The 25896-nt window shown below is 38.9% G+C and overlaps 1 protein-coding gene across 4 annotated transcripts in view; it reads right to left on the bottom strand.

Moving 5' to 3' along the window:
* Positions 1-24875, bottom strand: part of MRPS28 (mitochondrial ribosomal protein S28) — a 103120-nt gene extending 78245 nt beyond the window's left edge. Inside the window, exons 1-2 of one of the 4 annotated variants that reach the window (XM_027089787.1) lie at positions 23522-24875; positions 6994-7175 (exon numbers count right to left, since the gene is read on the bottom strand). In XM_027089787.1, coding sequence (XP_026945588.1) covers positions 6994-7175; positions 23522-23737 — 398 coding nt within the window. In that variant the 5' untranslated portion in view covers positions 23738-24875. The remainder of the gene's footprint in view (positions 1-6993; positions 7176-23521) is intronic. The other 3 variants (XM_027089788.1, XM_027089785.1, XM_027089786.1) reach the window with 3 other exon arrangements.
* Between the last annotated feature and the right edge of the window lie 1021 nt (positions 24876-25896).

The raw sequence follows: 25896 nt of genomic DNA, 5'->3' as shown, positions 1-25896 counted from the left end.
GCTCTCTCTCACTGAAAACTCTGTCAAGTACACTCCCTCCCATTTTCTGCACTTTGTATCTCCTACCCATCCTTTACAACTCAGTTCAACTGTTGAACTCAGCTCCTTTGGGAAACCGTCTCTGACACAAGCTGACTCCATCATCAATGCCCTCTTCTCCGTTCCTGTAGGACACAGGAAATAGAACTCATACGGTACTATGTATATCGGTTTACTTCTCTATCCCCTGACTGAATCACTAACTCCCTGAAAGCAGGGATTGTCTTTCATCTGTACATCTCTAGCATAAAACGCAGAGGTGGCACACAAGAGCTGCTCATTAAGTGTTTGCTGACTCAGTGAAAAATCGTACCATGGCCCAGTTTACTTAAAAGTAAGATTAATAGGCACTTCCCTGGTGGCGCAGTGGTTGGGAGTCCGCCTGCCGATGCAGGGGACACGGGTTCGTACCCCAGTTCGGGAGGATCCCACATGCCGCGTAGCAGCTGGGCCCGTGAGCCATGGCCGCTGAGCCTGCGCGTCCGGAGCCTGTGCTCCGCAACGGGAGAGGCCACAACGGTGAGAGGCCCGTGTACCGCAGAAAAAAAAAAAAAAGATTAATAAAATCAACAGCTTAGTTCTTGAGATGGGTAAAATGTACGACAGGTACATTCCAAGCCAACCAAACTAATCAATGCCGTAAAGCAATACTTTGCACATAACAATATTCTTAAAAGATTTACTCATTCACTTACAAATTCACTGTTAAGAATTGGCACCATCTCAAGTAGTATTTGAGATCCAATAATCCTATCTTATTTTCGCTACCATTCCTACTGGTGGTGTTAAAGTCTCAACCACGACAACTGCTCTTATCCAAGACACTCAGCACCTTGACTGGTTCAGCAAACACTTTTCTGATACGTGACAACTCTTATCAAGGGCATCAGTGAACAGGCAGTCAACACAGGCAAGACCCTGACCTGGTTACACTTCACTTATCAGGAAGTTAGTTATCTGGTGACACCAAGTCTCCACAGAACCCAATGAGAATTAAGCAGAGGAGTTTAGGAGCGGTCAAAATATATGTTGAAGTTCATGTACTAAAGTACACACACTTTACTTACATAAGAGGCTGTGAGGTCCTTACTCAAACTCTAGTTGTTCTTATTTTTAAGCACAATTTTGGTGACCAATTTCTCAGGCATCAGATATGAGAGGAAAATTAGGAAGTCTAAGAAAGCTAAAAATGCAGACACAGATAAAACAGTAGAAAAAGAAAGATGACACCCAAAGGTGAAACACAAAAACTACAGAACTGGAGGGTTATGTAGCTGAGAAACAATAATTCTATATATTTGAGTTGAGATACAATACAGGAATTAATGTTTATAATTATGACCTTGAGTCATCAAAACAAAGACAAAAAACAGGTTAAACAACTTTAGGTCTAACAAGGTTCAAGAAAATAAATGACACATTTTATAAAACGAATCAATTAAAAATTAAGTGTTATATGCATAAAGAGTCAACTTTCTACAATTCGTAAAATAAACTTTTTTGAAATATATCATTCCCAAATAACAAGAGGCATTCTGACTCTAAGCTACTAATCATCGTCAGACGTTAACCAGTTCCTGTGACTACAGGTCTCACCACAATTATGATTCACAGCCATTATGAAACAAAGCCTGGGCCCTCTGGTCATTAGCTTATTGGTGGTAATACTATTCAAATATACTATACATGGACACCATAACCCAGGATATTAGAACAGGCTACCTCTCAGTCTTTAACAGACCTCTATTAGAGCTTCACCACCATACTGTTTTCAGGGTTCCTGGTATAAACCTGGTTCATACGTGAGGCTACTTTAGGACGTTTTTATGACACTTTAGTAGCTGTATGTTGTAGGATTTAGAGAGTAGCACAGTACAGTGAAAGAACATTCCTGGGTGATGGATACACACAGCCCTAGGATTGAATCCCTGCCTTGTGAACTATAATTGTATGGCTGCACCACCTTATTTATGCTCAGAGACTCATTTTCTTCATTTGGAAAATGGGGAAAATATCTTCTACTTTCTATGCTTCTTGTGCAGAATAAATCTGACGATGTACATAAAGTGCCAACATAAGTTTTTAAAAAATTGGCTATTGGGATTATCAGACATAGAAAGGAAATGATCTTAATCCACACTAGGACAAATTTTGTGAAATTGTGTGCTGTATTAATAACACACACACACAAAAATGTCTAAAGGGAAAAGTGCTTTATATTTTTAAGTCACAGTAGAAGCCCTCTGACTCATAGGTTGGTTCATGGAAAAGTAGGTCAAAGTGAGGACTCATTAAAAAAGTATACACATATACTCTAAAGATATTAACTTGGCAACTAATGCAAATATTCTGACACAGAGCCAGGTTTTCTTGCTAAGTAGAGGCTCACTCGCTGGAGCTCTGCACTGATCTCCTTAAATAAACAATACCTAGACTGCAATGTCTGCAATTGCCAGAGTCAGTCACTTTAAAGTAATGCAGGGACAGAAAAGACATTTGGAAAGCAATTCCTTCCAGATTTTTATGATTCCCGCCCCCCGCCCCGCATCTTTATGGTTTACTTGCTCAAACTAATTCAATAGCAATTTCATTAAAAAAAACTCTCCTTTATGGAGCCTTTCTAAAACATTAAAATCAGCTTGTATAAGAACAAAAACCCTTTCTATGCTCATATTTTATTAATTTATACAATAATCAAATAAATTACCTAGCGATAATATAAATGGGTTTTGGAATAAACACAACTAGCTTTTGCTAAACACATACCTCAACTGAAAGAAGCAAAAGTGTCCAGTTATAGTAGAGGACTACTAATTCCTAATTGTCTAAGTGCTGGTATGAGTCAATGGGTTTTATAAAAGAGAATCTTGATTAATTTAGCAAGTCAGTTAATTCAATGAAAACTGCCAAAGAAATTAATACCAGCGTCACTATGGTTTGTCATAATTTGACTTCTGATTCCAAGTCATAAATTGATATTTAAAAACATATAATGGTTAAAACTTTTGAGGTTGGTATTGTAAGAGTTAGGTCCCATCCACACCTCCAAAATTTCTGAATGTAATTATAATATTTCTGTTTTGCAACTCACTCAAAGTAGATCACAATACTACCTTTCATGCTTAAATACTATAGTTTATATTCTGTTACTATTAATATAACATCTTTCTAGACTTAATTTTTCTTTTAGAAGTGTTTTTCAAACTTTTTTTTTGTGATACAAATACTCACCACCACTCCCCCACAACACCTTAAACAAAACACTCCCAGAACTGTAACATATAAAACAATGAATGCAGAGCTGCTCTGAAATAGGGCCTAACTCCCCTCTCTACTCCCAGGGCAATCTCTGAAGCCCTTCTGCATAACTCTATAGCTTCTTGGGTCAAAGACTGAAAACTTGGTTCTTTTAAACAATAATCAAAAATATTAAAACAGGGCTTCCCTGGTAGCACAGTGGTTGAGAGTCCGCCTGCTGATGTAGGGGACACAGGTTCGTGCCCCGGTCCGGGAAGATCCCACATGCCGCGAGCGGCTGGGCCCGTGCGCCATGGCCGCTGAGCCTGCGCGTCCGGAGCCTGTGCTCCACAACGGGAGAGTCCACAACAGTGAGAGGCCCACGTACCGCAAAAAAAAAAAAACAAAAATTAAAACAAAAAAGTTACATAACTTATTAAAAGGCTGTAACTTAGCTAATTAGAATATTCAGTTAACCAAAACAATTTAGGATTCTTATCAGTTGTTTATCACCTTTTTTAAAAGAAGCAATCTGGTGGCATTTTAGACTTTTAGCAATAGAAGTAGAGGTCAAAGGCCTTCTCTGACTACTGTTATCTTCTACTCGCCAGACATCCTGTCACCATATTATCACTTCTTACTTATTTATGAATTTCTAAAATTGATTTGTGCACTAGTTTACTATCTGTTCCTCATTCCCCCAATAGACTAAGTTCCCCCAACTTCATGAGAGCAGAGAGCTAGTCTGTCTTCTTTATCAGCCCTTATTTACAACAGTGCCTGCCAAATTGAAGAGGTCCAGTAAGCGTTTGTTGAATAAATGAATGAATGAATGAACAAACGAACGAACAAATCAACTTCTACACCAGTATGGCTCCTCCCTTTTCATGATCCTCAATCATGAATATATTGATTTTGTGAGTGCTTTGGAAGTTTAAGTGGGAATTCCTGGTGAGAGTGATTGGATACTGGGCAGGTAGATGTAAGCAGTAAAGGTAACTATGGCAGATAACTACAGAACAAAGAGATACAGGCATTTAATTCTCCTAAGGGAAAAAAAAAAGACTCTAATACAGTGACTGCCCCCTAGACTAGAGAATTTATTTTGCAAAATTATTATGAGCCACCACTCTCCCCCCACAAACACTTCTGTTAAATAAACTGCTTCACTGGGAGGAGAGTACATGTGGAGATGGGGGTTTCAACCATATAGTAATTTCTGTTAATAGGATGTGTGCTTATGTGGTATGTACATAGTTTTCAATGAACAGTTAATTTAATTTTTCAATTCATTAAACTGAAATTTAATTAAATTAATTAAAATTAATTTAATTAATGTTGCAACAGATTCCAATATTTAACCATTTAGAGCTATACTACACATAAAATAAATTCAAATCATATTATAGAACTAATTAGAGAAATATCTAGTCAAAAATACTGATATTTAAAATTCTGTGACCTAGTTAATAAGGCATAAGAATCAAATCAGAAATTCTAGACACCTAAAGCATTCTGAAATTTTATGCTCAAGAATATATCATAAAATGGGGGAAAAAACTTTAGATAAAAGAATATCCATAAAGAAATAAATATCCATGAAAGAAATATCACAAACGAAATTCCATCCACAAATATAAAGAAACATGTATATCACTGGCATTTGCAATTTATAATAAATTTGACTGAGCAGGTGAAATACCCATAATTCAGCAGAGTTATATGTAAAATACATCTTTTTATAAAGCTAATACCAGATGTTCTGGCTGCATGTTAGGTCAGCTTGTAAGAATAAGGATGGCCGCTGCAACTGGGTGGCACCCATGGTAGCATGATGTAAAGCTTATCAATTGTAGGGAAGAGAGGAGAGGATTTCTTTATATAAAACAAAGCAGTACTTCATTTTCAAATTACTGATATATTTTCTATTAATGAAAAATGACCTGCTACAGCTCCTGCTGACAGTATGAGAGAGTTTAGGTTGCCTCTCTTGAAGGACAATTTTAAGACCACATATCTTCACAACTTGCCTGGTGAAAAATCCCTCAATAGAAATTCTTGAGGGATGTCATCATTAGGTCACAAAAACCCTAAATCATCAGGATTTAAAGAATAATAATAGTAGCATCTGTTTACTATATACCAATCACTGTTCTAAATCTTTACATACATTATCTAATTTAATCCCTTCAATACCCCATTACACAATAGATATAGGTTGCAGTATTAAAATCTAGATGGACAGACACGTCTTACTTAGAAATTTCTTTAGGTTTTACTATTTTTGACTAAGTTTGTATGTTATTTGATATACCAGGGCAAGTCAAGAACTAGCCATTACCTCTCATGCCACGTAGCACAGAACCCATTTTGTCTTCCAGGTATCACCTGGTTTGCATCGTTCACCTTGCTAAGACACTGTTTAGCTTCTGACTACCTGCAGTAGAGGTGTGCTGGAGCCAGACTGCACCAGCTTGTGAAAGCTGACTGTGCACTCATATTTCCAACTCCACATTCAATGACATCACACAGGTAACTTAACATTGGCCATGGTGGAACTATTTCATACCACAGAAATCGGCAAATCAAGGCCTTTTATTTATTGGAGAGCTGGCTGTTAAGTATCTACTCACATATCACTGATCTGAGAACATGTGTATTCAGTTGAGTTTGTCAGGTCCTATTCAGGTTCAGGTAGAAGGGGCTCCTGTCTCCTAACTGGGTGAGCCCAGTTATCAAGAAGACCTTTAGGTATCCAGAGCTCTCGGGAAAGAGGCAACCCATTCTTGTAACTGCTCCCTTAGAACTAGAGTAGACTCTTTCCTTACTCATATCTATGGTCTGACTCATTCTTAAACATCACAAACTTCTTCATCACTGTAATTCATCTTATCTAAGATGCCATTGATTCTGAGTCACCATAATTTATGTACTATTAAGAATTTTTAAATTGCCAATTAAATTGCATCAACTATAAGATGCATCCTGGCGTCAGAAATATTAAAATCTAAAAAAAATGTGTATATTAAAAATTGGTGGAAAAAATTCATTTCTATCTTGATGACTATTGTTTTCCAATCTCAGAGTCTTAGTTCCACCTCTCTTTTCACTCTTTATATTCTACTCCCAGGTCTCCCACCTTAGTGGTTGTCATAAGGCATATTTATATTCACAATTATCTTTATCTACACAGACTATAAACAGAATGAATTCTGTTCAGGAAAAATTATAATCCGGAGAGCAGATGCAAAATAGTAAGAAAAGAAAATGATAAAGCATCAGAATTTGCTAAAGTAAGAGAAAGGAACATGAAGAAACAGAAAGCAGAGATTTCTCTGAGAAGCAGATGGAGACTGTGGAAAAGAAGAGGCAAATACTCCAATAAAGATGTAAAAAAAAAAAAAAAAAAAAAAAAAAAAGAGGCAAAAAAGTTAGACGTAAAATGGCCTGAGCAGCATGTATTATTCCCAAGCTGGTTTTAACTTTATGGCATGAAATGGTTTATTATCAGGATGGACATTCAAATCTTCCCCAAAACTGCTCTCACTGCTTTGAGAAGACATGGATCTGGCCTAACTTGACTAATATGACATGATGAAGAGAAATAAACATATTTTCTGTCTTTTCAAAAAATCACCAATTAAAGTCCAGTAATACTTTTGAGGTATTTCAACTTTTATGCACACGCTTAAAGCACTTAGAAATGATTCTACTTACTCGCCATCCACTTCCGGTCTTTTACATACACAAGGAAACTTGCCACCAAAATCTATATAAAGATCATTCTCCACAATATGAAAGATTCGTCCAATGACTAGTTTATCCTTGGCAGGTCCCATCTGTGTAAGAGGAGAATGTCTCAGCATAGACGCGAAGGATTCCACATCTTTTGGAGAGCCCTAAATATGAAAAGAGATATTTATATGCATACAGTTCAATGCTAAGGTATAATATGGTAGGTACAGTAATGTCTTATAGGGGAAATTTTTAAAAGTCAATTTGCTGTATATTTACGTTTTGTAGCAATAATAAAAATACTGAAATGGAATTTTGCTTTAAAAAGCCTGGGACGCTCTTCAACTTCCTTTTCCTTCCTTTCCTTCTTGAAGAGGAGCCAGGGAAAAGCAGGCATCTGTGCTTGGTGGGGGATGGCGCAGATGTGGTGGCCCAGGGTGGAATCTGGAATGTGAGCGGGATAAGGAGCCCCCTTAGACAAAGCTTCAGGCCTGGGGCAAGGAGGGGGTAGGGAGGCGAGTGTGCGAGGAGGGCATCCAAGAAGGCAATTGGCTTCATTCCTAGTACTGACCATCTGCAAAAAGCAAAATGCCTTCGAATACTGGTTTAATGAAAGTAACTATGCTTTAATACAAATTTAAGTAAGCATTAAGATAAAAATGATTAAGGGTCCTTTAATTAGCAGTCTGAACATGAGCTCTTGTTATGTAATATTTTCAAATGCCTTGACTTTATCATTTTAATGTTGTATTTTAACATTATAATTTTCTTCTTTTTCCTAAAGTAAAATTTTAAAGCAAAGACAGCTTTAATTGTTTTGTGCTACTCACTTTCTAGGAGTCGTCTGACGTACTGAATTTACTTGAGGTAGGGCTGAACATATAGTGCAAGCCGATTACTTTTTTTTTTAACTTACCAAAATTTTTTCCAAACACATGCTTTTTCAGAAATCCACGAATACAGATTTGTGCCTTCTACTCATCTTTAATTTGTGTGTGGTGTGGTGTGTGCGCACTTCAGTTCAAACTAAGGGAAGCTGAGTTTCTGTTTGTGAGAGCTCATCACAGAAGAATATTAACAATCTGATCTGCCTATGTATATCCTGTATCTGGAATGAATTTTACATTTGTTATTTAAGGGAGAATTACTAAGAGTTTGATAATATACTTACTTTAAAAACTACAAAACCATATTTATGACAATGTTAATGCATGGGATACTCCAAGGATTAGAAAATAATCAAATGCCCAGCCAGGAGCTTACTAAGCAGAAGAATACATGCCAAACTACAAATATAGCCACTACTCAGCTCTAGCTGCAGTTGCAGTTCAAGTCCAGTGTTGCCACATCTTTTGATTTTCCAAGAAAAGCCAGAAATCCATATATTAATGTAAAATTTCTAATTTTAAGTGTTTATACATTGAAAAAAAGTCTTTCACTTTATAAATCAGAGCACATTTTGACCTATGAACCAAAAGTTTATGACCTCTGCTTCAAGAAAAAGAAAGTCAAATCATCTGACAGATACCAAGTCCCTTAGATGCTGGAGGGAGGATATGGTGATAGATTTGTTTCAGTGGGTTGAAACCCAATGGGAAGGAACCCTTAGCACATAAGGGTTGATCTAAAACCAAAGACAAGTCAGTAGACCTAGATGCCAAATAAAGCTGAAAAGGTAGCCAGGAATATTACACTTTGAGCCATAATACTAGTTTTATGATTCTACACAGTATAATATTTAATTCCTTAAACAAGCACCTTGAAAATAGTTCTTTTGCAGACAGCCAAGCGTGAAACACACCTTATAGGCTCAACACAGAAACAGCTATGAATTGTCCTCTTGATGCAAAGAGAGTAATACAAAGTACGCTGTCAGAGACAAGTGCAGCTACTATAACCCTCTGCTGGGAACCACTATACCATCCAGAGCAGCTGGGAAGAGCACTGTTCCAGGCAAGACCAGACAGGTTATCAGCTTGGGGGTCTCATTCTGCTTACAACCTGGGAAGGTCCTTCCCATTTTTCCCTATAACCTGCTTTCCCATTACTCCGCTTCTGTGGTTGATATCTATTCTTCTTCTTCTTCATCTGTTTTTTTTTTGGGGGGACGGGGGGCAGGTAGACTTTCAATTAAAGCCATGGTGTCATTAAAACAGCAGATGAGAGGAAGATACAATAGTAGGTCTAATACTTGAATACTTATTGAAGATAATTCAGCCATCACTAGGGCCTCTTCCTAAAACAACAATCTCCTTTACAACTGTGAAGGGCTGAGATTAGTATGATAGTAAATGGTATTTCCCTCTAGGTTTTAGAAAATAGAGTGTTCTTGACTATTTAATATGATCTCTTGAGATTTTTAGTAAATGTGTTGTGAAATATTTACATTATAAACTTTATAAAATTATGAATAATTATTTTAAAGGAGATTTTAAAATCAAGTAAAACAGAATGCTATTGCTTTTTGTTCCATTATTTTTGCCTTCACTTTGTTATATTTTACAATGGAAGTCAATGTGTTTTCAGTGAGTGAAATGATTTTACCACAAGTATAAGACACCTTGATCAATACCTGAATTTGCTTTTAAATTCTATGCTTGCTATACTTTTTGGAAACTATAACAAATAATTAGACAAAGCCCTCCTTCAAAAAAACATGGTCTAGAATCATCTCTGAATTCCTCATTTACTTGTCAAATGGCTTCTAAAACTAATAAATGTAGCACAATCCATGATGACAACCAACACTGTAGGCTCCTCTCATGCTGTTGCATACTGCAAAGACTCCAGGCACACTGTCACCTTCTGGGTGTATCATAGATCTCAGTGTCTAATCCTGCTTATGGAAAATGTTGCTACAAAGTTCATTCATAAAGTTGTCATAGGTAAAGCAGGTGCCTTAAGGTGGACTGCTTCCTTTAAGTATTGGTCATAAATCTCAGATTTCCAAAGTGTTCCTGTTACTCTGCTGTACTGTTTTTTCCCTTTGAAGCCTGAAAGTTGAATAGCACTGCCCAGATAGAACAGGGGAAGGTAAATGAATTACAGATAGAGGTAATAGTTCCACTTTCATTCATTCATTCATCAAATATGTGTTGAATACCGAGGCCTGTCATGTACCCCAGACTCCGTTCTAGCCTTGATATGAAAATATATGAAACAGTTAAACGAACATGAGAAGACATTAGGGTCCAAAAATTGCTGAAAACAATTGCTACCCTCATTCAGGTTGTAAAGAGTCCTATACCAAAGGCTAAGTGGGTTAGACATTATCCTATAAGCAGTGGGAAATCAAAAGAAGTTTCTCATTAATGGGGTGACAGTACTTGTTCTTTGTTTTAAAAAAAAAACTTTGGCAGCAGTATGCAAAATGGACCAGAGAAAGGGTGGGGGGGGAAATGGAAAGGGGGCAAACTGTTGAGAAGCTCCTCCAGTAACTAGGGCAGAGATGATAAAGGGCCTACACTGAAGCAGTGGCCATAGGGAAGAAGGGATACAGAGCTATTTACCAAACAGTACAGCAAAGACTTGATACCCAATTGGCTGTAGAAAGCAAGGGAAAAGGGGAGCCACTGACGAGGTGGGAGAGCAGTGCAGCAGAAGTAAGAGAGTAAGTTATTTTCACACTTATTAGGTTTCTGATAACCATAAAATTTTAGGGAACACTGTCTGTCTGGTAGATAGTTAAAAATAATAGTGCACTTTTTTTTTTTTTTTTTTGCCACACCACACGATTTGTGGGATCTCAGTTCCCCAACCAGGTATTGAACCCAGGCCACGGCAGTGAAAGCACCAAATCCTAACCACTAGACCACCAGGGAACTCCCATGGTGCACATATTCATATACATACTTACATAAATTTACAAATATGTTTACAGTAATATTATATAGATACAAATTCCTCAAAAGAAATATATCAAATGTTAACTGTAAAAATTTACATATAGAACTTTTTTCTTTATATTATTTTTTCTTTTTTTTTTTTTGCGGTACACGGGCCTCTCACTGTTGTGGCCTCTCCCGTTGCGGAGCACAGGCTCTGGACGCACAGACTCAGCGGCCATGGCTCACGGGCCTAGAAGCTCCGCGGCATGTGGGATCTTTCCAGATCGGGGCATGAACCCGTGTCCCCTGCATCAGCAGGCGGACTCTCAACCACTGCGCCACCAGAGAAGCCCTCTTTATATTATTTATATTAGAAAATCTAGAACACAAAGAATATGTAGTACTTAAAATTTTTTAATATATAAAGCCTATGTACATATGTATGTATGTATAAAACTATCATGCAGGGACTTCCTTGGTGGCACAGTGGTTAAGAATCCACCTGCCAATGCAGGGGACACGAGTCCAAGTCCTGGGCCGGGAAGATCCCACATGCCATGGAGCAACTAAGCCCATGTGCCACAACTACTGAGCCTGCGCTCTAGAGCCCATGAGCCACAACTACTGAAGACCGCGCACCTAGAGCCCGAGCTCCACAACAAGAGAAGCCACCACAATGAGAAGCCCATGCACCACAACGAAGAGTAGCCCCCGCTGGCCGCAACTAGAGAAAGCCCATACACACAGCAACGAAGACCCAACACAGCCGAAAATAAGTTAATTAATTAATTAATTTAAAAAAAGAAATAAACTTAAAAAAAACATAATGCATATGAAGACATTTAATACATAGCTTGGAATCAGAGGCTACTAGCACTAAAGGAAACACAAAGATATCAGCGAGTCCAGCCACCTCATTTCACAGACGATCACCATACCTGCTTCTCACAGCCACATGATAGGCTGAACAGCGATTTAAATACAACTGCCTCAACAGGTGGAAAGTAGAGAGAAACATTATTTTAAAACTTAAAAGTAAGGACATAGTACAGTAGAATAACAGAAATATTTAGGAAATCTGGGTTCTATGGTCAACTCAGCGACTAAATAACTAAAAAATCTTGAGTAATAAGTCTTTTAACCTCTCTAGGTCTGCCTTCTCATTTGTAAATGAAAAGACTGGATACCTACCAAGTTGAGTAGTAGGAATTCCTAAATATTCTAAAATATAAAAATGTTTTTTTAAAGTAATAAACTATTGAAAAGGGAAGACAAATCCTACCCAGTCCCTTTTTAAACATAAACAATAACAAAAATAATGAAATGCTCTATGTACTTTATTCATATTAGTTAGCAAGAAAAACATTTCATCATGTGTCTTCTCTGACAAGTAACTTAAAAATGACTCCCTTCTATATACAGATTGCCAACAAACACATGAAAGGATGCTCAACATCACTAATCATTAGAGAAATGCAAATCAAAACTACAATGAGGGGCTTTCCCTGGTGGCACAGTGGTTAAGAAGCTGCCTGCCAATGCAGGAGACACTGGTTTGAGCCCTGGTCCAGGAAGATCCCACATGCCGTGGATCAACTAAACCCGTGCGCCGCAACTACTGAGCCTGTGCTCCGCAGCAAGAGAAGCCACCGCAATAAGAAGACCACGCACCACAACAAAGAGTAGCCCCGTCTCTCCGCAGCTAGAGAAAGCCCACCCACAGTAACAACGACCCAACGCAGGCAAAAATAAATAAAAATAAAATAAATTTATATATAAAAAAACTACAATGAGGTATCACCTCACACCAGTCAGAATGGCCATCATCAAAAAATCTACAAACAATAAATGCTGGAGAGGGTGTGGAGAAAAGGGAACCCTCTTGCACTGTTGGTGGGAATGTAAATTGATACAGTCACTATGGAGAACAGTATGGAGGTTCCTTAAAAAACTAAAAATAGAACTACCATATGATCCAGCACTCCCACTACTGGGCATATACCCTGAGAAAACCATAATTCAAAAAGAGTCATGTACCACAATGTTCACTGCAGCTCTATTTACAATAGCCAGGACATGGAAGCAACCTAAGTGTCCATCGACAGATGAATGGATAAAGAAGATGTGGCACATATATACAATGGAATATTACTCAGCCATAAAAAGAAACGAAATCGAGTTATTTGTAGTGAGGTGGATGGACCTAGAGTCTGTCATTCGGAGTGAAGTAAGTCAGAAAGAGAAAAACAAATACCATATGCTAATATATACATATGGAATCTAAAAAAAAAAAGGTTCTGAAGAACCTAGGGGCAGGACAGGAATAAAGACGCAGACGTAGAGAATGAACTTGAGGACATGGGGAGGGAGAAAGATAAGCGGGAACGAAGTAAGAGAGTGGCATGAACATATTTACACTACCAAATGTAAAATAGATAGCTAGTGGGAAGCAGCCACATAGCACAGGGAGATCAGCTCGGTGCTTTGTGACCACCTAGAAGGGTGGGATAGGGAGGGTGGGAGGGAGATGCAAGAGGGAGGAGATATGGAGATATATGTGTATGTATAGCTGATTCACTTCGTTATAAAGCAGAAACTAACACACCATCGTAAAGCAATTATACTCCAATAAAGATGTTTAAAAAAGATATCAGAATGATATAAATGTTTATGTATTACAAAAAAAAGACTCCCTTCTATTAACTGTGCTGCAACAACTTCAGTTTCCTCAACCCTAACCAGTAAATGTTATGCTCGTAACAATGCTCTTTTAGTAAAATTAATGGATTAGTGGTTCAAGATGGCAGAATGAGTACTTACATTTCTCTTTTCCCCTCCTGAAATTCCATTCAGATGGTAAAATGAACGAAAAAATTACAAACCCTCAGTATTAAAGAGAAGAAAATGGAGACAAAAAGTATATGAGATTTCAACAACTATTTAGTGGACTGAAAACATGTAGAAGGGTGGTAACCAGTGAAGCAGAATGAAGGAAACTGCAGCTAAAAACACATGCAGTGTGAAAATAAGTCAATCTATTCTGAAGAATCCCATAAAGGTGCTGGACTCCATCAGGCCAGGAATTATAGAAAGCTGGAATGAGAAGAGAGGCTGAAAACAAAGGGAATAATTAAAAGAATACAGGCAGGGAAGGCAATTTTCTGTCAAGCACAGAACACGTGGCAGAAAGGCCAAGTGCACAATACCTAATAATAAGGCATTTATTGCCCTGGCAAAATAAATACAATAAACTTTTTTTCTCTTCTCTAAAAAACATAATAATAATTGAATAAATTGTCTAGAGAAATAAGTTAGGAGGGTTGGTTATGCAGCAATAGGTAACTTAGCCCATCAGGAAAGAAAAGAATCGAAATGACAGGTCTTTGGCAAGGTACCAGCAATTAGCAAGGCCTGGAGTAGGAGGGCGGGCTCCTGAAGGCTCTGAAGTCAAACCACATGGTTCACGTCCTGGCGGTACCACTTACCAGCTCTGTGGTTGGGGCAATGCACTTAGACTCTCTGTGCTGCTGTTTACTCACCTATAAAATGGGGTTAATAATTATACCTATTTTACAGGGTTGTTGTGAGGATTAAATAAACACATGACTATACGTAAAGCTCTCAAACTGTGCCTCTGACAGGGCAAACACCTCCTAAAATGTAGCTTTAAACAAAATATTAATCAATTTCTTATAGACCCAGTCACCATCAAGTTTTATGGATAACCCTAGTAGTTTTCAAACAGAACAATTTTGCCTGCCCTCCCTCTCCCCACCCCCCAAATCCCCCTTCTTCCCCGGGGACATTTGTCAATGCCTGAAGACATGTTTGATTCCCATGACTGGGGATGTTACTGGAATGCACGGGGTAGGGGCCGGGGATGCTGTTAAACACCTAACAATGTACAGGGCAGCCCCCACAGCAAAGAATTATCTGGTCCGAAGTGTCACCAGTGCCAAGACTGAAAAACCCTGCACTCAGCAGACCCAGGAGCACATGGCAGGCCAGGTATAGGAGCAATGTCAGTTGCATTTAGGGAGATCTAGGATGGAAGGCAAGACAAAAGATTAAGGGAGTGAGATCCTAAGATAGAACGGCTGCCAAGTAGTTCCAGACTGAGTATGAAGAAAGGTAGACCCAGAAAAAAAGTTGATAGACTGGTAGATAAAGGTGGGATTCAGGAAATGGAGAAGGTGAAGAGGGTAAAACTGTGGTCCAAGAGGGCTCAGTAGTTTGAGAACTTGAAGATAGCGTTCCAAGTGATAATGAATTTGTATACATACAAATTATGGTATATCTGCAAGTAAAAGAAAGTAGAAATGAAGGTCTAAGAATATGATACTTAGAATACGATGTGCATCTCTGTTGCCCAAGTGTTAGTAAAGTCATCGATGTACATGCTGAAGTCCATGAAGATGGCAAGTAAGAAGGGGAAAAGAGAAAAGCTGTGAGTCAAATGCTGAAGAATAAAACTCAAAGAATTGAGAAGATTTCTATCAAGAAATCTTTCCTTAAATATTTCTAACACAACAGTGGTCTGAAATGGTAGAGAAGCAAGAACCAAAATGACTCCTTTTCTTCTCAGACCCATCTGAGAAGTAGTGTTATCAAGCGAAATCGAGGAAGAAAGCAAGAAACACTTGTGAGAAGCTTAAAGGGAGACTGTGCACAGAAAGATTTAGGAGACTTGGGACCAAGGAATACAAACCTAGAGAGCAGGCTGAAGGAAAGAAGGCAAGTAAATGTGAAAGCACAGTTATCTCCATGATAACCCAGAGAACAAAAGAAGAAACTTCTGGAACTTCTAGTGATGGTTTTTTTACTTCACCCTTTAAACTGTTGTTTTTTGTGAATGCTTTAAAATGTGTATAATAAATAGTACTGTAGTACATAAATCTTTTTAAAGTAAATATTGGGGCTTCCCTGGTGGCACAGTGGTTAAGAATCCACCTGCCAATGCAGGGGACACGGGTTCGAGCCCTGGTCCAGGAAGATCCCACATGCCGTGGAGCAACTAAGCCTGTGCGCCACAGCTACTGAGCCTGCGCTCTAGAGCCCACAAGCCATAACTACTGAAGCCCGCATGCCACAACTACTGAAGCCCGCGTGCCTAGAGCCTGTGCTCCACAACAAGAGAAGCCACCACAATGAGAAGCCCGCGTACTGCAATGAAGAGAAGCCCCTGCTCGCTGCAACTAGACTAAGCCTGCACACAACGAAGACCCAACAAAGCCAAAAATAAATAAATGAAATAAATAAAGTAAATATTGGAAGATGTGTTCAAAAATTTCTTAATGAAGGGGCATTATCAAAAAAGTTTAGAAACCTTTATAATAGAGGTATATCATAGAGTAGGAGAATAATTATGCCGGATAGGGAGAAATATAGTTACAAGAGGAGACTGGATAACCAGAATGATTTGCATGATTTTGCTAATTTATATCCACAGAAATTGAGGATATATGTGGGAATGGATCCTAAGGATACTGGATCAGGGTGAGAGGAAGACAGTGTTGCCTTGAGCCAAATTTACCAATATAGGCTCACTAAGCAGAGATTCAGATACAATACATTAGCTTAAATGGCTGAGAGTTATAGGCTATACTAGATGAAGCTGAAATACCAGAACTTCCTCAGTATACCACAAAGAAAGGTATCCAAAGGCTTGAAGTGAATGGAATGCTGGAGTGAATTTACTGTTTATGATCTGTTCACCACTCCTTACTATGGCCCCCAAGAGGATCTATAAGATACTCACTTCACCAAGGTTAAGAGAAGTACCTGTGTGAAGGGAGCACCAACATTCCTGAAAGCTGTGTGGCAGTGATTCTCTGTAGGCCAGGACTGACAGTGAGAACTGCTGCCAACAAGAGCTCCCTGAATTCAACGTAGATAATGTGGCAGGAGTCAAGCCAGCACTTACTAGCCAACAACATGGTGGGCACCGTTATCATGATGCAGCAGAGCCTAACAGCAATCCAACTAATCTGACCTGTAGAGCTCTTTGGTGTTGGCTGGTTGGTCATGGTGTCCTTAGAAATAAAATAGATGGGAAAACTCTAGTTCTAGAGAACAGAAGTCTGACTTGAATACCACATATGAATATCAAGGCCCCTCAACCAATTCCCAAAGTTGAAGCAATTCTCAGACACCAAGCCTTCTGAATGAAGGTTGTGTCCCCTTGAGGAAAGATCCCGCTACAAAAGCAAACATTTATATCACCCATCTTCCTTCTAGCTTTCCCCAAAGGAGCTGTGGCTATTTACCAGAATGTTCACTGAGGAAGGAAAAATCATCAGACCTTTCAGGGATTATCTGAACTGATGCTAACTCTTCAAGAACCAACTCAGTGCCAGTCAGAACAGGGGCTTACGGAGATCACGTGATAAATGGAGTTTTAGCTCAGCTCTATCCCATGAATCTGCTCTATAGTTCTCTCCCTAGTTCCAGAATGCACAACTGGAATAGGTATACTCAGCAACCGACAGGATCCCTACACTGGTTCCTTGATCTGTGGAGTGAAGGCTATTAAGGTACAGAAGGTCAAGTAAAAGATGAATTTGTTTGGTAGGTAGTAGAACTTCCCCTACCTACCAAACAAGTAAATCAAAGGCAATACCACATTCCTAGAGGCATTGCAGCAATTAGTGCCACTATCAAGGACCTGGAAGATGCACGGTGGTGATTCCTACCACATGCCCATTCAACTTGCCTATGAGGCCCTGCAGAAAACAGACAGGTCTTAGAAAATGACAATTTATTATCATAAACTTAATCAAGTGGTAACTCCGATTTCAGCTATTCCAGATGTCATTTCATGGCTGGAGCAAATCAAATATCCTCCAGCACCTGGTATGCAATAATTATCTAACAAATGCTTTCTTTTTCTAGACCTGCTAGTAAAGACTATATACCTCCAGGTTACATTAATTCTCTAGCTCTATGCCACAATCTAGTCTACAAAGACTTTGATTGCCACTCCATTCCACTGGACAGCATGCTGCTCCATTTCATATGCTGATTAGACCTGGAAGCAGAAAGCTGCAACTCCTCCTGACACATGGTAAGACACATATATGCCAGTGGGTGGGAAATAAATCCCACAAAAATACTGGGCCTTAGTGAAATTCCTAGGGAGCCAATGGTCTGGGCTAAGTCAACTTACCCTTTCTTACCACTAAGAAAGAAGCTCAATGCCTAGTGGGTCTCTTTGAATTTTGTAGGCAACAAATACCTCATTTGGACATGCTTCTTCAACTCTTTTACCGAGTAACCCCAAAAGTTGCCAGTTTTGAGTGGTGCCCAGAACAATACAAGGCTCTGTAAAAGGTCTAGGCTATCAGGTAAGCTCTTCTACTACTTGAGTTTTACAACCCAGCAGATGTGGCAGTGGCAGTATATACACGTAGAATGAGATTCTGACAGACCTCCCTAGGTGAAGTGTAGTGCAGAGCTAGAGTACCTTTGAATGACAGCAGTAAAGGACTTTGAGCATATACTTGAATGATCATTTTGCCTGGAAAGAGAGATGGCCTAAGGTGGGATCTATATTGATTCGTGTGAAGTGACTAAAGATTTTGCTGGATGGTCAGGGATTTAGCAGGAACATGACTGGGAAATAGATAACAAGAAGGTCTGGGAAGGTCTGGGAAGATAGGAAGATAGAATGGACAGAGTGAGAAAATAAATGTGAATCATTTCTTCTGCAGAAAAGAATCTTAATAATCAAGGGATAAGATAACTAGTCATGTGGAGGTCAGTCAACCTCTTTCCCCAGCCACTCCTGCTCACCTCCCCAGTGGGTTCAAGAACAAAGCTGCCATGACAGCAGGGATTGCTTCTGTATCTCACATGTCCCAGACTACTGACCAACTAGGCATTTTACCAGGTGCAGGCCCAAATCCCTACAAACCAGGCTCCACTCAAATGTGATAGTTTCCTTTATTTCCTATGTTATTTAATACCTATAGATAAAAACAAACTTAAGAGTTGTAATCACATTAGAACAATTAATCAAAAGAGAAAATCTTAATATAACCTTTAAAAGAAAAAACAAAGCAAAATCCAAACACATTAAAAGAAGGGAGTGAGATGCCTGAGCAAAAATAAGAGTTAAGAAAGATATTCAACTAGTGAAAGCTAATGCTGACTTGAGAAGTCCTAAGAGTCTGACTGCGTATGATCAGAGCATATGACCACCCACAAAACAAAATACATACAGAATATATTCATCTTTTCTTTGTAGGAAGTGTATAGTATTATTTATAGGTATATTATAGCTGTTGATTAAAAAAATTATTTTCCCTAGAGATTTATATCTACCTCAATACACTCTTTCATTGTTTTTATATTAGCTGGTCATTTCCTCTAAACCTGCTTTGAAAATGTTAGACTCTACTGTGAAACTAGACATTTCAGAAGGTTTTATTTATTAGTTGGAGATACCTCTCCTAAAATTCTCTAATGTAAAAACCAGGGAGCACCATGGTTAAAACCAGAAATATTTTTCATCATTCCTTTACATATTAGTTTTTAAAACATTTGTGTAATTTTTTAAGTTGTCAATATAAAACTAGTGAGAAAACAAAGGGTTAAATAAAGCTGTATAATACTGCTATTTTATGAATTTAGAAGACTTAAAACTTATACTAAAAATAAGAGAATTGAAACAAATCCTTCAAGTAAGCTATTTTTTGGATTTTCCCAGTATTCTGAAAGGACAAAACAGCTGATTTAAATATTCTATCTTCTGGAATATTCCAGCATTTTGAAATAAAAAGTACCGATAAGAAATATTCATGAAAAAGTAAAAAATAACATTTAAAAATATTTACATAAACTCTATCTAATATATTGCTAAAATGAAACTATAAAGTATAACATCAGTATTCTACATAAATAAGCTAAAATAAAATGTTATTCTCCATCTTAAAAAAAAAAACATTCTGTGTAGCCTCAAAAACTCTTGCAAACCATTTTTTCAATGTGCTGAAAAGTAATATGCCCCCCTCTACTGTTAAGAAACAGTAATATTCATAAAGCAGAAAACCAATTCTTTGCTCAACTATTGCCACCCTGTGGCTATAAGGTGGATCTTTCACTATACCATAGCTCCCCATCGGCTTAACAGGTTCTACAAATCTCTATTGTCTAAGTGACATAAAAGGGTTAAAGTTTTTAAAATAGTAAAAAAAAAAAAAAAAAAAAAAAAAAAAGGAAAAAAGGTATTTGACTTTAAAAATGTATTTAGCAAACATTTACCAGGTCCTGTATTCATAAGTATGTGTTATGTTGGTTACAAAAATGAAAAGGACTTGGTCCCATCCTAAAAAAAAATAAACAAACAAAAAAACACTTAAAGAGATACATGCATAAACCAATCTTAAAGCTAATGAATCAAGGAAAAGATAATGGATAAGTGAGCATGGATGAGTAAATGGCCTTTCAGGTCATTTAAACTTGAGATTCCTTTAACTGGTAACCTCACTGAAATTTTAGGATAGGGAATTCACGATGAACTGTCCTTGATTAAATTCCTGCCTGCAGGGGAAAGTCCCTTTTAAGGATCACTTGCTTGGCTCTTACTGAATATCACTTATTTTTGAGGTGCACATATATATACATGTCTGCACTTTGAGAGTAAGAATTAAACCAATGGGTAGGATGTCAACTTTCATTCCTATGTATATATACATTTTAATCCAATAACACGAGATGTTATTTCTCATTTATAGTTATTCGGACATCAAACTGTGTAAATCTTATTCCAATTCATATCAACAAATATATATTAAATCCCTACTTATGTGTAAGGCATTATGCAAGGAATGAAAAGGGTAAATAAAAAACTATCCCGACCTTCAAGAATTACAATCTAGGAGACGGGATAAAACAAGTTCACAAATGGCTCTAATATAACTTAAAGAGTTGTGTGTGTAAAATAAAGGTAGCATAAAACAAAGCCCCAAGACATTCAGAAGGAGTTTCACCTGATTGGTGAAATGACCAAGGCCTAAAAGAACAGGTGATTTTTACTATGGAATTTGCAGGCAGGGAAGCTAATTCTAGGGGAAAGAGCAAAGGTAAAGAAATAATGCTTTGTTTAGGGAACAGCAAACCGTTTACCTTCTAAAAACATTTTTTTAAGCAGAAACCATGTTACAAATTAAATCTTACATAGAGCCCCAATATATATAACATTAAGTGTAGTATTTTGTTGGTATAAGTGTATTTTATGAGTTCAAATTGATAGCATTTACTTATTAAGTCAAAAAATGTGAACATGCAGTTATTTTGATAAAAATTACAAACTGGTATCAGAGGTGAGAGATAAACAACTCCAGTTCCCAATTTTTGTATTTTGTTTTGACTGTCCACTACCAAGAAAATCCACTTATAATACCCCACATGTATAAGTGGGTGAGGAAACAGGCACTGTCATGCACTGTAAGTTGAAGTGTGCAGTCTGTATGTATCAAAACTCAAACTGTGTGTACACATTGACCTAGTATATATCCCATAAATAAGCAAAAAAATGTAAATGCTCACTGTACCACTGTCTGTATTAAGGGGAAAAAAAAAACCCAGAAACAACCTAGAAGCTCATTAGTGAAGGCCTGGTTAAATAAATTATGCTATATCCACACCATGGAATACCAAACAAGTATTTTTTCAATGAGATATACAGTGAGACCTCTGTATTCACAGATGCGGGAGCCGCAGAGGGTTACCTGCACCGTTTATATAAGGGACTTGAGCATCCAGGGATTTTGGTATGGCAGAGGGTCCTGGCACCAAACCCCCGTGGATACCTAGGGACAGCAGTAAGTACACTACACTACACATATATAATGATAAGGAAAAATATTCAAAGTTATACTTAAGTGAGAATAGCAATTTTCAGCAGCAGCAATGAAAATATACTGAGTGTTTATTATCAGGTACTTGTGCTAAGTGTTTAAATAATGAATTCATTTAATCTCATAATAATCCCATGACAGGTTTTCCTTTTATAAAAAAAGGAAAAGAAGATACACGGATATCAAGTAACCTTCCAAGGAAACACAGCCAGTAAATGACAGAAAAATTAGAATTCAAACCAAGTCTGTCTGAATCCAGAGCTTACACTGTTAAACATTAATAATGTAGTTCAAAACTTGTACGTTTTAAAGTATATATATATTTTTATATATAATTAGCTTATATTCATATATGCATACATAAAATCTCTAGCAGTATGCATTTATTAAAAATACACCTTCCAGCTTTGAGAAAGTGAGGAAAAGAAAAAGGGGGCTTTTATATTTCCCATAGTAACCTTCAGTGCTATTTACATGCTCCTTTTGCAATACTATTTTTATATTTCACAATTTTTTTCAAAAATCCTGATCACACAATAAAGACGAACTTTATTCATCTTGTAATCTCAGGATACTCTTCAATTAAATAGTTCCAGAAACTTCAAAGAGTGAAGTGAAAGATTTTTCACAAAGTTGAACCTTTACATCAATACCTAACAACTACTCATATTCCTCATCATAAATATGTCACAAAAGTACTGAAAGCTTCCAATAAACACTAAAATAAAACTAATGTGGTACCTTCAGTTTTCTTATTACTCTGACAATTGTTTTTGCTCAGTTATTACTCTGGAGTAGCACATTTAATTCACATGCTCAAGCCTGTCCTATCCTCACTTATACAACCGTTTGTGAGCAGTCACACAAAGATCTCAATTCAAAGACTGCTCAGATTGCCCTGAAGTTCAAATGTGCACTTTCTGTTCTATTCATTTATTCACGCATTGGGCAAACACTTACGGAGTGCCCACTAAGAGTCAAGCACCGTGCTAGATGCTGGGCAGTTTTCTATAACCCACGACACTACCCATCGGTAAACTGTTTGGTACTGGTTCCCAAGGCGATGAGTACAGAAATTGAGACAGTTTATTTTTATACAGTTTAATATTGCCAGACATCCAATTTCATGTCCGCTAACTCAAAAAATCTGACTTGTATTTACGTCTATTTCTTCCATTTTATTTATCTAGTAATTCTATCGCATTTTACAAAATTATTGCCTCGGACAGATGGATTAAAAAACAAAAGGTCATTTACAGAAAAGGAAAGTGAAGCATTGACAAGTTACATTACTTGCTCAAGTTCATAGTGACAGTAATTCTCTGATTCACCTCTCCACTGAATTAAGAAATATTTATGAGCCTGGTACGCCAGACACTAAGGTCCACACTGCAGCTACTGGGTAGAACAAGAGGAGCAGAGGGCCCTGCCTCTCCCAGTGTGAGTCCAACTTTACTCGGAGTCCCAAGAGTCGCCCTAGGCGCGTCACTATCAACGCTCGCTGCTGGTTTCCCTTCCAGCACTCGCCTGTGGAAGACGCGTGCAAAGCAATGTGGGCAGCGCACACCCAGAATGTAGATACTGTACAAAAGTACAACAAACGGAAGAAAAACACCACCACACGCTCTAAGTGGCCAGCAGGTGGGACAAGCCACACCGCGGCCCCCAACTCTACTCCCTACGCCGGGCCCCGTCCCCGCCTCTCGGTCCCACCCACCCTGCCGGGCCCACCCCCTACGCCGGGCTCCGTCCCGGCTCCCGGCTCCACCCACAACGGCGGGCCCCGCCCGCCAACGCGTCGCTGGCTTAGCTCCCACAACTCACTCTCATCCGCCCGAGCTCCGCCTTCCGCTGCAGCTCTGAGTGCCGCTTCAAAGAGCTCGCGAAGCCGCCTAGGCGCGGCCTAGGCTCCGTGGAATCAGAACTCTCGCTTCCGGAGCCACTTTCAGTGCCTGCGTCTCGACAGGGCCGAAAGAAGAGAAGCACTCGCAGAAAATGACTGTCGGCAGTCACGGCACGGGTCCGGCACAGCGTCGCCATGACGGCTCCACAACCTCTGACCTTTGGCTTTTCCGCGAACGTGCAGGTCACGGGGCGGGGCAATGAGAGGTCCGCCCACTTGCGGAGCACTGTGGGCCGGTGGGCGTGGCCTAATCGGTGTAAGGTAGAAGGGTGGTGTGAGAGAGACTTAAGGTAAAATTGGGGGACTAAATCCTTGGTGGCTCAAGTCCCCTGCTAGCAGCGACCCGCTAAGTTTTGCATGTAAAGGGTTTTGACTCGGAGCAATTTCGCCCTCGCCGGTGCCCTTTGGGCCTGTACTGCTGTAAATTCTGGTAATGCGACTCTTGCTGGCCCCGCCGCCTGCAGGTCTTCCCCAGATGGCCCCAAGGCGCTCTCTGGTCGCCACCGCTCTTCAGGTCTTTGCTCAAATGCGAGGTTCTCCTTGACTATCTTATTTAGAATTGGAATCCCAGACAATATGCCACGTAGTTTACTTACTAGTACTTTTGTTTAGCGTCTGCTCTCTCGATTTGTAAACTGAGGGCAGGAATTTTGCTGTTGAATACCTGACAGCGGGCACATGGTAGGGCGCAAACACTTGTGAAATCCCGGATCTAAGTTTCGTTACAAAAATATTAACTTGAGACATTTTTGGTCACCTCTTAGCTACAATCCCTTCTAGGGAATTAAGGAATTTCGTAATGCCAAAACATACACCACCAGAGGCCCACCCTCACTTATGCTTTTCTCCCTACCCGCCCCATGTTAATTGCCAGAATTTGCCCACCTTCTTCAAAACCGAGCCTAACTCCATGCTTGAAGTGTTTATGAATTAAGCTGTCCACCCAGCTTCTACCCAGCATTTTTATATTAATGCGCAGTTATCTGGAGGGAGGTAGCAAGCACTTTTCCAGCTCATTTACAAGTACTTGGACAGAAGGAAGTTTTATGTATGACTACAGCCCCTATTTTAATAATGCTCTTGACTGAGACTTTTTTTTTTGGCCGCGCTGCGCAGCTTGCGGGATCTTAGTTTCACGAGCAGGGATTGGACCCATGCCCTCAGCAGTGAAAGCGCACAGTCCTAACCACTGGACCACCAGGGAATTCCCAATAATGCTTTTGACTGTGGATTTTAAAACTCTGATGTTCTCATCAACTGCGTAGACAGCAGACAGAACCCTAGAAGTGCACTAACCTTAGAATGGTGCGTGACTGTATGAATCACATACAACTTATTACTAGCCACCTGTTCGGCAGTCCTTAAATTCGGTGGAGAGCTTAAGATAAATTCTACTCCAGGTGAGTTCTCCCTTTTGGTGCATAAACCGTGTCTTTCCCTTGACCATTAATGCAGTCTTGCCGAAGATATTTTTGCATTACTTTTTATGGCTCTTGCTACTTGTTTCCCTTCAGGAAAAAGTGTGGTAAATTGTAAAGAGTGTTGACCAGTGTTCTTAGCTCTAGTTCGACCTCCCGTCCCCATCGCGGGGAAGCCAATTTAATGTTGCTGATTTGGTTTCCTCACGTAAAACCAAGTTATTAGCCTCTGTCTTAAATTTAAGGAAGTGTTTTGTAAACTTAACTAAATCAGCATCTACAGAACAAATGGGATTACTAATATCCCAGCTCTAAAATTCAGTAGATGTATTATCTTCGTGTCCTACCTCAGCCAGATGATAAATTCCTTCAGTACTGTGATAATGCATTTGGAGACAAACCCTGATGTTTTTAATGGATAAGAGTAAGTTTGCATCAACTGACTTCAAGTATGCCTAGTTCTCTGCCTTTGGTAGCGCATCAGAAGCATCAAATGAGAGAGAGGGTAAAGGACTGAGTGAATCTGCACACTGTCCTTGCCTGTATCAGTGCCAATTGTAAAAACAACCCTAATGGCAGTATTTCAACATCATGGCACTTCTGATCCTGCTGTGTTCCTTGAACCACACTTTCCTTCTTGATTTTTTAAAAACACAAGCTTCTTTCTTCCCATATAGCTTTCAAATTGTTAGTATGCTTTTTAAAGATATTAGTAATGGCAGATGACAAGTGAATAAAAAAGTAATTCAAGTTCTGGCTCCATGTCTACTGACTGTGGTTTCATCTATCAAATGGTGACAGCACCACATCCTTGAGTGAGGAATTAAAGGAAATGGGTGTGAAATGCCCAACACCCACTAAAAGCTCAATAAATAGTG

The sequence above is a fragment of the Aethalodelphis obliquidens genome, unplaced genomic scaffold (assembly GCF_003676395.1).
Source record: "Aethalodelphis obliquidens isolate GAN/ISIS:26980383/991018 unplaced genomic scaffold, ASM367639v1 scaffold68, whole genome shotgun sequence".
NCBI lineage: Eukaryota > Metazoa > Chordata > Mammalia > Artiodactyla > Delphinidae > Aethalodelphis > Aethalodelphis obliquidens.
This window is presented reverse-complemented; position numbering and strand designations above follow the sequence as displayed.